This window comes from Botryllus schlosseri, chromosome 4, assembly GCF_051294905.1.
Source record: "Botryllus schlosseri isolate E-star chromosome 4, Bs_hap1, whole genome shotgun sequence".
Lineage (NCBI taxonomy): Eukaryota > Metazoa > Chordata > Ascidiacea > Stolidobranchia > Styelidae > Botryllus > Botryllus schlosseri.
Genome location: NC_137239.1, coordinates 19928292 through 19944357, shown reverse-complemented (window position 1 = coordinate 19944357; position 16066 = coordinate 19928292). Strand labels below are relative to the sequence as shown.

The window sequence follows — 16066 nt, the reverse complement described above, 5'->3', positions numbered from 1 at the left end:
GATTGTAAGGTTTCCCTAAAAAACGCTGCACGCCGAATATGGTTTAATTCTAACAACTATAGGACTCCGCAGATCCAACTAAAAATTTTAATTAATCAAAAAATTTTCGAAGTTTTTCCGCCAACCCCATGAAATTGTTGAGCTGTCTTCAAAGACGATGCAAAACAAATTTGACTCAATTCCAACCAGTAGAAGCGGAGTTATTTCAGTTTTTCGTCGATAATCCTCGGATTATCTTGGAACCAAATTTGGTGTGCAGCGTTATTTAGGGTGACCTGACAATTTAATCAGTGAATGGCTGAAATCCGGGAGAAAAAGTTATTTTTGAACGGCCCTAGTGCACAATCACAGAACAAATTATCATGCAACTCAAGAGATTCGCAAGCCCGCTTCCATTCCTTGTTGTTTGCGGATCCCAATCAACGCCTTCAATGCTTGCACTGTCACTTCGTCGGTCATTCGTTTTTTGCCACTTCTCAGTTATCTTTTGTGCATCCTCGTCCGTTAGCTGCTCCAGACCAGCATCGGAATGATGATTATAGAGCAGGGGTCACCAGCCTTTTTGCAACCAAGAGCTACTTCTTGGGTGCTGATTGAAGCGAGGGCTAACATTCACTCCCGCCAGGCCTATTCATAGCGCTGGGCAGAGGAATCACATTGCGGAAAGACTTCTCACTTCAACTAGCTATCCACTAACATTTTTTTAAGAAATCATGAATTAATTCGCACCATGTTTGTAAAATTATACAGCAACAGGTCCATTCCCAACCTGGACAACCAAAGTTGGAACCACCACATTCCCAAGTCTTCTGAAATTTGGTACGTACATGGATTACTTAATTTTGGACACAAATTTATTTGAGGAATATTGATCCCCGGAGTCAAAAGCTACGCCATTTTGAAAAATTGACGATTTTCTGCTAATTCAACTCCGCAGCATTCAGGTTTATCGATGTAAAATTCAAAAAGGCGTAAACAGGTGTTGGATTACAGTTGAGATTTGAAACTGTGTTTTCTGAGTAGCTAGTCTATTGGTCTATATTCACATGTGGTATCAAATACCAGGCTGTGTAGTGATAAAGGTTAAATTGAGGCGAAACTTGATCGATGGTCTGAGATCGGTCAAGCGAAGAAAGGGCCAGGAAGCATTGTTGCGTCACACTTCAATGCTCGACCACAATGCCAAATTCGAGGCTGGTTGTGGGAGTTCCAGGACCGTGAACAGACTAAAATTTATATTTTCGTAATCAGTACAGCAGCAACTTTCCGTTCATACCCGTTTTATCGAATTTAGCGCTCGGCAAGCCGTTCAATAATTGCCATAAAGTCGCCTTTGACCAAATGGAACCAATTTCAATGAGCCGTGTGATTTGCTTGTGTCCACACCATATAGGACACTGTGGTTTAACCCAAAGAATTTCCTTACCTTATACATTCTTTCGTTTAACTATAGATTTACCTTAGTTGTCTATAGTTTAACACGCAAGCCCGAACTTAGAAACTTACGTGACCTTTGACACGAACCAATCAGGTTGCAGCAGGATGTAGACAAACAACAAGGCCGGGCAAGCTTACTATGAGTTGAGAGAAATGAAGGTTTTTAGCAAAATTACATTGAATGGGGGATGGCGGGCCTTGATGAATAGAAATAGCGTAGTGTTTATATAGCTCAGTTGGTTTAACTATAGAGACTGTGGGATGATTGTCCTATTTTACATGTAAAAGTATAGTGCTTCACATGAGCACGTCAAATTAATTTTTTTTTGCCTGTGGAGAGACGGATATTAGGGTTGGAGGAGGGGGATATTAGGGTAGGGGGAGGGGGATATTAGGGTTGGTGGAAGGAGGGGTATTTGGGTTGGGGGAGGGGGGATATTAGGATTGGCGGGTTAGGGTTAGAGAGGGGGTATTATTAGGGTTTTCGGCCAGAGTGGAATCAACGGCACGCGCAACGTCACGCAAACATTTGCATCTGATCACGCCAATTATTGAATTATGCTGACGTCACAAAGCGATACCGGAGTTCAGATCCAGAATAAGGCGCTTGCGCTTTACGATCAACGCAAGCAAGCGTGGCATTTGCGCAACGGCGTAACCCTAGTCCGGCGTATACCAGGTCTATTTTAACACATTGTGTCGTTTGATAAGTAATTCAGTACCGAATCAGAGCGAAAAATATTTCCGTCACGCGGATGAAATTTTCCAATCACGCGAGAAATCCGTCTGTCACGCACAACATGTTGTCGAAAACAACCACCGATTCCAGTCTGGGTTTGCGGGTTCCCCCGTCCCCCAACCCTAATATCCCACCTCTCCCAACCCTAATATCCCCCCTCGCTAACCCTAATATCCCCCCTCCGCCAACCCTAATATCCCCCTGCGCCAACCCTAGGATAAATAAAAGTCATTATATTTCGCTGATTTCGTACGCATTCTGCGATTGTTCACCTACATTTCAGCTGTGGCAGTTGCTGACTTTCTCAACTTTCTTCCCTGGAGGAGGGAGGGAGGGGTGCGTATTATGTATGGGTACAACAAGCCTTGAAAAAAATCTCCTTCAAAATCACACCTTTCTTGATGTTTGTTTTAATCGCGCATCACATTCAGCCCAGTAATTCGTAGTATCAGTGTTGCGCGCTGGCAATTGGTGAGAAATGTGTTGCCAATCAGCGAGAGTTGTTTGCGCTGCACAACAGCTAATTTATCACGTCAACGACAGGCGTGAACAATCGTATGTACAACAGGCCATGTGCGCAAGATGTAATCGCTGGCCTAAATATTGCAGTCGCATCTCCAACAAGCCTGGTGCACCAGGCATAATCGTTGGCTTGAGCAATCGCATCTGTAATAGGCCGCATGCGCAAGATTTCGCTGGCCTGAACTATCGCGTCGCGGGCCTCGCAGGCTTTGGCTGCTATATACTATCGTTTAGAGACAATGCCGAAGTGATTAGCGATCGTTATGTCATGATTGTTCATTGTTCAACAGTGACATCGCAAAACAGAATGACATCGAACACTACAACATAACTATGTATTCATGTAGCCTACTGCGAATGCAGGGTGCGTACTATACATGGGTACAGGCTTTTTCCCAGAATTTGCATGCCATTTTAAGTGTGCGTATTATACATGGAAAATTGCAGTACATCTCCAATGTGTTAATGTATTCTGTGTAGTGAAAAAAAAACCTGGAGAATGCGTATTATACATGGGGGCGTATTATACATAAAAAATTATGGTAATCAAAGTAAAACCCCCCTTTGATCTCGGCTGGATATGCCACTGGCTATCACTAACCTGTTCAAGGCTAATTTCTCTTATCCTTGTTGATGAATGTTCAGTTCATTTTATAGTCTTTATACAAATATATAGTAATCGTTCTTTCACAGAGAAATCGATTAGATATGGGAAGTAGCTGATTATGATTACTTGAGAATTTTTTGGAATGTTATCAATTACGATTACTAATCACGATCGCCCCATGTCTGCTTGTGACCCGTAGTTTTGGAACCGTTGCCTTACAGTCTATCTTGCCCTACAAATTTAGAACTATTGCACTGGAACGAACTCATCATTGCTCATGTTGAAACAGGATGTTATTTCCACTTGAATATAATATTGTGTTAGTTTGCAGACGGTTAGCTAGCTATTGTACGTAAGAGATGAACAGCGATTGGATGCCAATCAAAGATTTCCTGGAGAAATATCAGGTCCGATTCTTCACTTGTTCTTTGAATTCTCAATAACTTAATCTGGTTCCATTCTAGGTTAATTTCCTTGATATTTACCTGGATGGCAGAATTTTGATCGATGAGGGCAACAATATTTCAAAACATGGAGAGGAAGTTTCCTGTATTGGTGTTGACAGTAATCGCATATGTTGTGTTTGTTGCACAGACAACTCACGGATCATGATTGATAATTGTCAGCAGAAAGAAGTAATTTTTATCATAATTCGTTAGCCTAGGCCTGTTTCACATCTCATTTCACATTTACAGAGCCCACGTGTGAAATGCATTAACGAAAGTCTATACCGGATTTCGCTCAATGGCATCATTTCTCTCTTGAAATATTGTAATTTGGAGAAACTCACACTGATATATTATTGCAATGATGCAATGTTGAGTGGAGATGCACTGGAAAGGGCGCAAGCAATTTCATGTGATGTAAATACAAAGTTGGAAGTTCACTGCGGTGAGTAATTAATTGTTTCATTTCTGAGTAATTTTCCCATGTACACCTATTTACATTCAGAAGCACAACTAGAAGTACAGTAAACTCCGCTTAATTCGGACAGTTTGATTCCTCTCACTTTTGGGTGAATTAAACGGAGAAACGGCTTTCTCTGAGTTGAGCAGTAAATCAATTGTTTGCTTTGTGGTCGTGCGTAAAGGCACACAATGCATTCAAAATGTGATACTGTTGCATAATATATCATTTGTAGCTGTTCTTTACCCCAGCTTCAGCAATTGGCACAGATTGCATACAACGTACATAAGTTGTCGTGACCTTTCGCGGAAAACCGGATACTGATATTCAATGGTTTTCTAGGCTTTTATTACCTAAAAGTTTCGACCAGCCGCTGGCCAAATGACAAGCAGTAAATACGTTATCGAGCCAAGTCAAAAATTTTAGCTGTATTCTCCAGTGTATCAATATTATTTCTAAATTGAAAGCAGTGAATGACACTTGAGATGAGAAAGTGACGGGTAATAACCAAAAAATAATATATATTAGCCGTCCTATTTCGAAACAATGTGGAACACAATTCATTTTGAACTCTCTTCAAATCCCTATCCGGATTTTTCTATCAAGACATTAAAATGTATTTGGAATACAACAAAGCTTATTGTCTTGGCCGATGCCTTCCGAGCAGTGTGCAGCTTGGCAAAATAGCCTTGTTGTTTCTCTTCTGGAATCTGTCCTGGCTTTACCAAATGTATGTGTTCATGTTTTTGTCATAAAACCGACTTAAATTACACTCCTCAACCTTCTGGCACCGGCTACGATTTTGAAAAAATTTTGCTTCATTTCAAAATCGAAAAATTGTACCTTCCTGGGATTTGAACACTGTAACCAAGGCATGGTTCGATACGAAACTTTAACGCGCAGCCGATTGCGCCACGTAGATCAATGTGAGTGTCATGTCTGGCCACTCATATCAAGAGCAAGCCAAGAAAACGTTAATGTAAAACGGAATAACTTTACTATGCTCTTGATATACCCAGCATCGTTTGTAGCGGTGCCGTGATCAATCCTGTCGTGGATTTTTAGGGCTTCTATAAGGGCAGGAGCAAACGTCTCAGCCATATCCTGTGACTTCCATTGGCAGTCGTCAACAGGGCAGTTCAGTTGAGGCATCTTTTTGATACAGCTGTATTAGAGCGCTAGTCATAAACAAACATGTATGTCCACAGGGCTATTAAAAAAAACTTTTCCTTCATATTTCACTGGCTGCTTGATAAAATTGTTAGGTTGGTTAAAAAAACGTCGCACACCAAATTTGGCTCCATTCCAATCAGTAGAAGCGAGATTCGTGCAGTAGAAAGTTTTGAATTTATCATTGAAAAACCTACCCCATAAAATCGTTAGGCTGTCAGTAGAGATGATGCACACCAAATTTGGCTCAATTTCAACCACTAGAAGCGAAGTTATTGCAGTAGAAAAATTTCTAATTCCATGATTTTATAATAAATAATCGAAGAGTTAGTCATCGTGAATACTATTTTATTCAAATACAAATTTTTCTATTGCAATAACTTCGCTTCTAGTGGTTGGAATTGAGCTAAATTTGGTGTGCATCATCTGTACTGACAGCCTAACAATTTTATGGGGTCAGCAGAAAAATTTTGAAATTTTATTTTTTGTTTTTGATTGATAAATTCAAAACTTTCTACTGCACGAATCTCGCTTCTACTGATAGGAATGGAGCCAAAGTTGGTGTGCAGCGTTTTTTTACCCAACCTAACAATTTTATCAAGTAGCCAGTGAAATCTGAAGGAAATTTTTTTCTTGAACAGCCCTGCCACCTTTATTTATTAAGCATATCAAAGGATGACAGGATCTGTAGAGAGATATAGCATGGTTATTTACTCGGATTGATTACTGCGACGTTGTAAGCCACTTCAATTTAAATCTTTGTTCCTTAGATTCAAAACACATACCGTATTAAACATAGCATATGACATGACCTTATTAGGAAGTATCTTATTTCTCCATAGCTCAACTTGTGTCGCGGGTCGGATTGAAAAGTTTTGATCGCTCGCGGGCCGGACCAGCAGTCAAATGATTCCAATATGTTACCTCGCAATCCATACCCTTGTTTTCCACTGGAATGCTTTATTATCAACGCTATATGCAGAACAGTAATATATATTATATCTCCGATCATGTGGGCTCTATGCGAGCAACTCCGCTATTCGCAAACAATGGAATTGTCAAACATCCGATGATTGGCCGATTGAATGCAGATATAAACCACTAAAACAATGGCTCTAACAACAAGAGCTTGCAATACTTCTACACTGTCGCTGCATTAATCACGATACCTCGTTCGCCCTACGTATTTGCGGTGAGGAATCCTAGAGATTGTATAACGTGGACCGTGCTAGAAATTTGTTCATTATTTTCATATCACCCAACCAATTCACCGTTCGAGTTTCTCTGCTGCTGGGGCCTTTTTGGGTCAGACTAAGGTAAACGGGTCAGATCATGTCAGGTGATCCAGAAAAATTTCAAAATGTACCTCCACCATCTCAGATTGTCATTAAAATTGGCATGGTTAGAAAACTTTTACTTCTGCTTTCAAAAAAATAAATTCCATCGAAATCGGATAAGTAGAACCGAAGATAGGGCCGTTTAAAAATTGCTGTTTTTGTGATCACTCAAGCGGAAAAAATGTCAGAAATTTATACATGTAATTTGAATTTGCTACAATTCGTTCAAATTAGGGTTGTTGAAGGTAACACTTTCACATTTGTTCATTTATGTCCTGCTTGACACTTTTTCGCCTTCTTTGACACCTGGGGTTGCATAGTCTGACCTTTAACCTCGCTTTTTTGTTGATGTATTTGAAAATCACTCATGCGTGACTTCATTTTCGATTGCAAATATCTTTTGGTGACCAGGTGATGTCATGAAGTGTAAGGTATCATTGGAAAGCTCTTGACAAGAGCTTTTAAAAACAAAAATAACATTAGTTACTTTTGAATCGTAACATACCATAAGAGCGCCATGAAGCTAGCTTGCAAATTTATTCAAAATCCTCCCCCTTTTCAACAAGAGCAAACTCTGTAAAGCAACTCATTCCACCTTTATTCTATATACAGTACCGTGCCAAGTGTTTTATACATAAGGTAGTCAGTATAACTCAGACAGATAATTGCTGACATAAATTATGCTGACAATAATTTGAGATATTTTTGAAAATTTGAGAAAATTTTGCTACAGTTTGAGGTGACACACAATACTTCCACAACACTTCAGAATTCACAACTGACAGGATAAGATGCGATGTTTTATGTACTCTACACAATACATTCGGGCAACGATCAGCACTAAACAATGAAAGGAACAATGACAATCAAAATCAATATAAGGTCCTGCGGGTTCATTAGTTTTCATACTATTAGATAATAACTATTTGCTCATATCAGATATCTATTTATCTTTGATGATATTTCTTCCGAACTTGTATGACTTTCAGTGCTGATTCCTTTGTCAGTTGGTATTGTCCCCGATTATTAAATAAACAAGGAACGTCGACTGCACAAAATGTGCTGGAACAGAGTCCAGCAAGAGTCTTTATTTTGAGGCCAGTGAAAAAACTCTGATGGGCCTTTTGGGTGCATGAATTCAACTAAGGCATCGTTGTTTGGCATGGTCAATTTCTGTGACCATGCCAATGTACCAGTTTTCATCATAAACGCAGCATACAAATTTGTTTTTGATAATTTCAATTTGAAGTACATTTTCTTGGTTTTGAGTCTTCATCTAATTCAACTTCCAATACATAGTGTTTGTCTTGACTGACACGTTTTGCTCCCAGTTTGGTTGATGACAATGGCCTAAAATGATGGAATGCCCGAGTACCTTTGACTGTGGTAGCGAGCCGAAATCGCTGTTCCAAAAAAGCTCTCGTAGCATCCAATTCGTCTTTGAGCAAATTAATAAATTTTATTTTTTGGAGATTTTTCACACAATAGGACATCATTTCTTCCACGTTCAAAAGCTGACCATTCAGTGGGCGTCTCAGACTTTCCATTGCTGTAGCTCGTTTTACAGTGCCACCAATACCATCACATGGCGATTTACCATGGCTCGTGGCAAAAAAGGACCACGCAGCATCCACTTCGAAGTTAGCTTTGTGCTTGCACAAATTGTAAAATGATTTTCTGTTTTTGTACTGGGCAGCGCAACCATCGCTAAAATATTCCACATTGTCCAAGTTGTGAATTGTACTTTTGAGAACTTCAATTTTCTTTTGCTGAATCAGATACACCATTACTGCATCGTGCAACAACTCTTCCGATAAAAAGCATAGATTTAAATGCAAAATATCGTTGCTTGCAGACTTGTAGTAGCAAACTACCGGGTGCACAGTGCAGCATTGGTGAGTCCAATGATACCCTTGCGCTACATCTTGAATGTGGAAAGAATAATTGTCCGCAAAATCCATTAATACAAGAGCTGTTTGCTGATCCATATCATGTTTTCGTTTTTTCAAATATAAAGACTGTGAATGCGAAATGTGATGATGTGGTGCTAAATCTGTAATATCAACTGAATAAATTCAGTTATGGTTAAGGTTTGAGTTATTAGATCAGTTCGGTCAACTGACACCCACTGTTTGAACGAAATAAGTTCATCCACATCCTCAAATTTTGAGTCCAGCAATTCCTGAACGGGTTGAAATCCGGGACAGTTTGGGCAACGCTGTAGCATGCAGTCTCTATTTTCAATATTGCAGACTGCCAATTGAAGCAAATCTTTATAAGTTTCTTCAATGCGGGCAGCATGCAGCAAAAGAACAACATTTTGATGTATGGTACAGACACATACGGCATGTGTTCCAGATGATCCTGCACTAACACACCATTTCGGCCTCAATTCACAAAATTTTGTGAATCCAATTTTTGCATCCGGGTTTTGCTGTTTATACAGGGTATGGAATTCTTTCAGAGTACATAAAAGTAGACGTTTTTGTTGATACACATTCTTTTTAATGCTAACTCGGTCTTTCATCCCTGGCATCAACCTGCTATGTTCGTTGTTTTCATAAAATTTCACAACTTTTTCAACTGCTCTTGTTGAAAAGGGGGAGGATTTTGAATAAATTTGCAAGCTAGCTTCATGGCGCTCTTATGGTATGTTACGATTCAAAAGTAACTAATATTATTTTTGTTTTTAAAAGCTCTTGTCAAGAGCTTTCCAATGACACCTTACACTTGATGACATCACCTAGTCACCAAGAGATATCCGCAATTGAAAATGAAGTCACGCGTGAGTGATTTTCAAAGACATGAACAAAATCACAAGGTTAAAGGTCAGACTATGCAACTCCAAGTGTCGAAGAAATCGAAAAAGTATCAAGCAGGATATAAATGAACAAGTGTGTAAGTGTCACTCTCAACAACCCTGATTTGACCGAAATATAGCAAATTTAAACTACATGTATAAATTTCTGATATTTTTTCCGCTTGAGCGATCACAAAAATAGCAATTTTTGGACGGTCATAGCTTCGGTTCAAGATGACCTTTTTTGATGAAATTTGATTTTCTGAAATCAGAAAACACAGCTCTGTAAGGCAGCCTATCTTCATGACAATCCAAGATGGTGGAAATATGGCCTGTATCACCTGACATGATCTGACCCAAACAGAAGTGCGACCAACGATATTTGAACTATATTCTTGTATTTTACAACGGTTTCGCATTGTCATTTTCGCCTCTGTATACTATTATTTGGTCCATGTTACTATTACTGCTCAGCATTTCTGAAATTAATCAGAGCATCCTAGCATGCATATTCGCATATACATACATATGTGATTGATCAAAATTATATATTTTGTTGTTATGCTTTCAGATGATAATTGGCATCATCTTGACGTTCGAAGACTTCGATATAGAGCAGGTTGGTGTGTCTGTTGTGTTGCCATCAATATTTAGGTCGTGTCTGTCAAAACGCAGTGCAGACTTTTTCTTAATTTATTCGAGATTCGCTGGCGTCTTGTTATCCAACCTTTACTACTACACTGTCAGTTGTCAATTTCCAACTGCACTGTAGAAGTAGAAGTTGCGAAGCTAAAATCTACTGAAGTACGAGTAGAAGTAGTGCTTTTAAAAGTATCGTAAAACTACTTCAAGTAGAAGTAGAAGTAGTGACGCTAAAATCTTCTCAAGTAAGTAGTAGTCGGTAATACGTTCTCATGGGCTGTCAAAAACTGGAAACTGAGCCCTGCGGACGGTACAGAGAGCTAGGTTCACGCTGCTACATACCAATAGGCCTACAAAGATTCCACACATAAGAATTTGATCGCATCATGGGACACAAGTGATAGTTTTGCATTGGAACAGCGGCTCGTAACATTTGTTTACCCCAGGGGTCAGAGCTGAGAGCTCCATTTCAGATAATCATGAAACGGTGCCGTCCGCCGTATTATAAGGCCAGTAGTTGAGGCGGAAAGCAATACAGACTTACAGAGTTGTATCAGACTCTGCATTAACAATTTGTGCGATGATTGTTTCATAAACCTTGCGAGGTAGGGCACTAGTTTGCTGCAATGATCGTTGGACTTCAATCCGACAATCGTAACGCTGTGAAACAATGCGCTATTGACTTGAAACAACTTCTCAAACCGTCGGTGAAGTATGAATTGTGAAATTGCGGCATACAGCGTTTTGCACTGCGCAAATACCTTCTCTTAATGATGTAGCTAAGGGTCTTTTAAAACCAAGTTTTGTATTAGATATTCCTTGTTTAATGCTCGAAATTTTACTGCTTTTTTGGTTCTAAATTCGGGGGGTGCGCATTATGCATGGGTACAACATGTCCTGAAAAAATCTCCCTCGAAATAATACATAAAATCACACCTTTCTTCATGTTTGTTTTCAATCGCGCATCACATTCAGCCATCGTCCCCCGTAATTAGTAGTATCAGTGTTGCGCGCTGGCAATTAGTGAGAAGCGCGTCGCCAATTAGCGAGATTCGTCTGCGCTGCACAACAGCACATGATCTCCTGCTAAGTTGGTTTACCATTTGTACTCGAGCAAAATTAGGTTATCGATTGCTGCGCGCGCGCGCCAATCCCGGCTCTATCGCGTCAACAATAAGCCTGAACGAATAATCGCATATACAACAGGTCATGTGCGCAAGATATAATCGTTGATCCAAGCAATCGCATCTGTAATAGGCCTCACGCGCAAGACATCCTCGCTGGCCCGAATTATCGCGTCGCGACCCTCGCAGGTTTTGGCTGCTATCTACTCCATCGTTGAGAGACAATGCCGTTAAGTATAAAATGATTAGCGATCGTTATGTCATGATTACACTGGACAACAACAAAAATTCATCATGGTAGGTGAGAACGATTTTAGAGTAAATCGGGAGCGCTGAGATCGGCCTTGGTTTCTGCGGATTGGCTCTTTTTCCATGATATCGCCGAATTTGGATGTTTTTATTTTAATTTTTTTTTAATTTTATTTGAACTAGGTTACATTTTATCCTAACAGCCTATATTAAATGTTTTAGTAGGTCTATCTACTGAAACAATGAGAATGTGGGAAATGTAAAACACAATTAGATCGACGGAACGAAACTGTGCTGCATAAATCTATTCTTTTACACATGTCGAACGCAAAAATACCCCATTTATTCGTATTTTCAACAGATTACAGTGCTCTTCAACCTTTTTTTTCGTGGTACACCCTTTTAACGTTTACTCGAAACTCGTACACCCCTGACCACATAGCACACTAATTCCGTTTATTAACCGTAATCCAGGAGTGTTCAACCTTTTTGCTATTGATGGTCGTATTTTGATTAAATATATAGCATAAGGCCGCATTCCGACGGAGTATCGTCTTTGCCCATCTGGACGTCATATACTTGTGTTAAATTGGTTACTGGGAACTTCGCATCTCGAAGAGCCCATGTGGTGTTCTCTGCCATCACTGATTTTTGGAGAGATATGCCTTGCGTATAAAAGTTTCTAATTGTAGAAGCAGAACACCCCCCAGGGTTACTATATATGCACCAAAATCGCGAGTAAATGCTAGGAAAAGTTATTGGGAATCCTTTTCTACTGGTGCAGGGCACGAAAAAATTTTCCACCAGGAAAATTAATTTTGTTGATAATATTATTTCTTTCATATATTATTGTTAAATATTTATCCGTTCTCAGTCCACGTGGGGGTGTCTTCGAAAATTTCGGGCACAAAATTAATGATAATAAATGACATTAACACATTTTCTGATTTTTAATAATCTCTTCGTTGCCTGTTATTATTTTTGACCTTCCATAAGGATTTTTAGCATAAGCTAAATATATATTAGAATTGCCCAAACGTACCAGGTAAACCTTTATTTGTGAGAGAGAGAGAGTCTTTATTTTCATTCAACCAAAATACATAACAACAAACGGCAATGATGGTGGTACAGAATATATGCATGGACACTGGACATTATTCGGCATTAGATAGGAATGATCGATACGACCTTGAGGGTCAACTAGTCTGATCACACCCACCTCAATTTGAAATTGATAAAACCTTTTCAAAATTTTCTCGCGCTTTGCCCGATTTAACGTTGACAATTATCCCGTTTATTGGGTATCCTTCCCCAAGAAATAATACGCATGATTTATAGAAATGGTCATTTCGGCGTAGGCTATTATCGCGCCACGACGGACCACGATATATCAAGTTTTAGGCCATGTAAGATGTAACATGCGATCTCGAGAAGTGTTCCAGAACGATCGGCAGCGAGAAAACCTTGGCCGAAAAGGACTGCCCTTATGCAGAGCGTTTAATGGTCCATAGGCGCCTAAATGGCTGGCGCCCAATGTCCCTGTCCTGGCAATCAGTACCTCACAGGACAAATGCCATCCCGCTCAGAAAAAATTATTTGCTAGTGAAGAAATACCAATTTGAAATCGTGTGCGTCTTTTAGTTTAGTACGTTTAGGCGATTTCAATATCTTTTGACATAGCAGACAGTAGGTCACGAAATAACATCATGTAACAAAGTCATTATACCAAAGGGTCCGTCCGAATATGTTCAATTATTATTTAGGGGACCGAGATTTTCCAAGACACCACACTCGGGTCTACTGGTAAATCTGATTACTTGAGAAGAGAGAGGATAAAAAGTTTATAACAATCAAAGTTCCCTTTAATTTTTCACGAGTCTGCGCGTACTCACAAACCCACTGCGCGGACCCTTGGACAATAGTGCGTAACGACTAAAAAAAGGCCATCACTTCGACTTTCTCGTGCGCAGCTTAGATTTTCTGTGCGCAGAGACAGATCTAGACTTTTATTGTATCATCCACATTTTAATCTTACAGGACGGGATATATATCATCTTTGAACGATTCATACACATTAGATTATCCCTGGCTTATCTATGTTATAAAAACTATACCATATGAAAAAAGGAAGAATATTTCGAAATGAATGCTTCCATGATAATTGCAGTGAATATTTCGAGATATGTCACAATGAAACAACTTTGCTCTTTGCATGCCATTGTCAAAAATATGTTTGCATATGTTTAATGGTTATATGAAAGTCGTTCAACCGTCACTGTGTCGTATAATTTTTGAAGTAAATTTGTAGTACAGTTGCAGTCGGAGTTCTGTGAGGAAAATAGTCGGAGCCGGAGTTGGTTCGTTTAAAGCAGTGGTTCTCAACCTGGGGGGCGCGAGAAAATGACCAATTTTGTATGAATTCTGACTAAAGATGTGTTTCACAACAACTCTGAGAAGACGATTGTTGAAGATGAAACTTATTTCGTATTCAAGAAAGCTCGCCAAATTCAAACTCCAGCAGTCGCGCTCAACGGAGTATAGGGTGATTTCAACTTCATTTGAGCAAATTTTTGATATTCGTTGAAGACTTAGAGCAATTCGCACGTGTAAGTCATTTATTTCTTCATAGCTTTGGCATTAGCCTAAAGCTCGGTGCGCTGGGTAGTTGTTGTTAATAGCTGGCGAACAGCACTGCCTAAGATAGACTTAGATGCAATATAGGTTGCCCGGTTCCGCCCTCAATTAGGGTACCCTAAATCAACACAATTTTATTCAATTTCAAAACTGATCAAATTTAGCATGGCAGGACAGAACGACGCCATGCTCTCTGTAGTCACTACCTTCATTAGGATTAGTCTCAGTGCAACCTACCTTGAAATAAATTGATGTCCTGTTCAATGTTTTTTGCTATTTTCAAACAAGTTTGGGGAAATTTGTCAGGAATGTTGAAGACTCGACAACTGGAATGCAGATTCAAACTTGGCGTAAGACATACCATATGTATACTATTAGATCAGAGATGGGCAACCTGCGGCCGTATAAGAAAATTTGTACCGCTGTCGACACCTAATTCAATTAATATGTGTTGGCGGCCGTCGACATGCAAATTGAAATTACGAATTCACTCCCAAATTTTTGAGAGATTTTAATTAATCCGAAAATTTTCTTCCCGCTCCGCACAATTCAACATTACTTCATTATTCGATTTTATTATAGTAGCGCCCTTCTCAATCTGAGCCGGAATCGGAATCTCCTCATGAAAGAAATTTGTTTATGGTACATTTATGCGATTTCAATATATTTCCACTACCGATGCAATCGGCAATCCTGGTGCCGGGTCTAGAAATAACAGCATGCAACAAAGTGACTAATAACAATTGGCCCACCCGAAGATGCATTATCATTTGTAACTTGGCCTGAATTTTCGAAAGCACTCCCTCCATATACTCTACCGGTGAATCTGATCACATTGGCTGAGAATTGATAAATATTTGATAGTAATTTGTGATACTGCTACTATGAATTACGGAATTCATCAGTGATTCTGAAAAATTTTCGTGCTCCGCGTGACAATATGCAATCTCAACAGCTATTCATAACAATTCCACTCGCGATTTCGGTGCGTACAATAGGTCGTTGTGGGAAGCACAATAGTCCGGAGTTCACCGGAAATGGATAGGGACAGATTAACAGGTATTGTGCGTCCAGTTAGTTCATTACGGCTATGCCTTGGAATGCGACCTTAGGCTATATAAGCAATCGAAATGCGACCGTGATTAGCAAAAAGGTTCCCCACCTCTGTATTAGATGATGCGCTCTTTTTGACATGACAATAAGTGCAGGGGGGGTAAGGGGGGCGCAATTTTTTTGACCTTCGCCAAGGGGGGCGCATGTCCAAAAAGGTTGAGAACCGCTGGTTTAAAGACTCTGGAGTCTGAGTTGGAGTCGGTCTATTTAAAATGAGTTGGAGTCGGCGGAAAAATCTACCGACTCCACAGCTCTGATCAGTGCACCACAACACACATGTTAGTACTACATGGGATATGATATAAACTAATCTAAGCCCATATTCACCTCCTCAAGACCGAGTTAACCTATATTACCCACAAACATACTACTTTTCATGTTATATGTAGGAAGAGGCAATAACTCAAAAATAGAGCTAATTCGGCAAAAGTAATGCCATTTTCGGACTCAGCGCCCCTGATATACCCCTAAATCATGATTTTGATTGACACATCATGATTTTTGAGAAAAATATATTTTTTGTTGCCCTGTGTTATCATATGCGCAAGTTTGTCAACGCATGGACTATTCATGTACTGCAAATGCAGGGTGCGTACTTTACACGGGTACAGGCTTTTTTCCCAGAATCTACATGCCCCTGGTCTACACAATATATTGTAAATCATGGAACCCTTTTCATTTCTGCTTGGTAATTGTGCAAGTCTGAATTTGATTTATCAAATCAAGTTTATTTTAAGGGTGTTGATAACCCAGAATGATTCTTCAATTCATGTCGTCAAATTTCTT

The 16066-nt window shown here is 39.6% G+C and overlaps 1 protein-coding gene across 1 annotated transcript in view; it reads left to right on the top strand.

The window, feature by feature from the left end:
- The first annotated feature begins 3581 nt into the window (after positions 1-3581).
- Positions 3582-16066, top strand: part of LOC145437313 (uncharacterized) — a 43424-nt gene continuing 30939 nt past the window's right edge. Inside the window, exons 1-4 of the mRNA XM_080314511.1 lie at positions 3582-3712; positions 3770-3940; positions 4001-4196; positions 10090-10137. Coding sequence (XP_080170637.1) covers positions 3665-3712; positions 3770-3940; positions 4001-4196; positions 10090-10137 — 463 coding nt within the window. The 5' untranslated portion in view covers positions 3582-3664. The remainder of the gene's footprint in view (positions 3713-3769; positions 3941-4000; positions 4197-10089; positions 10138-16066) is intronic.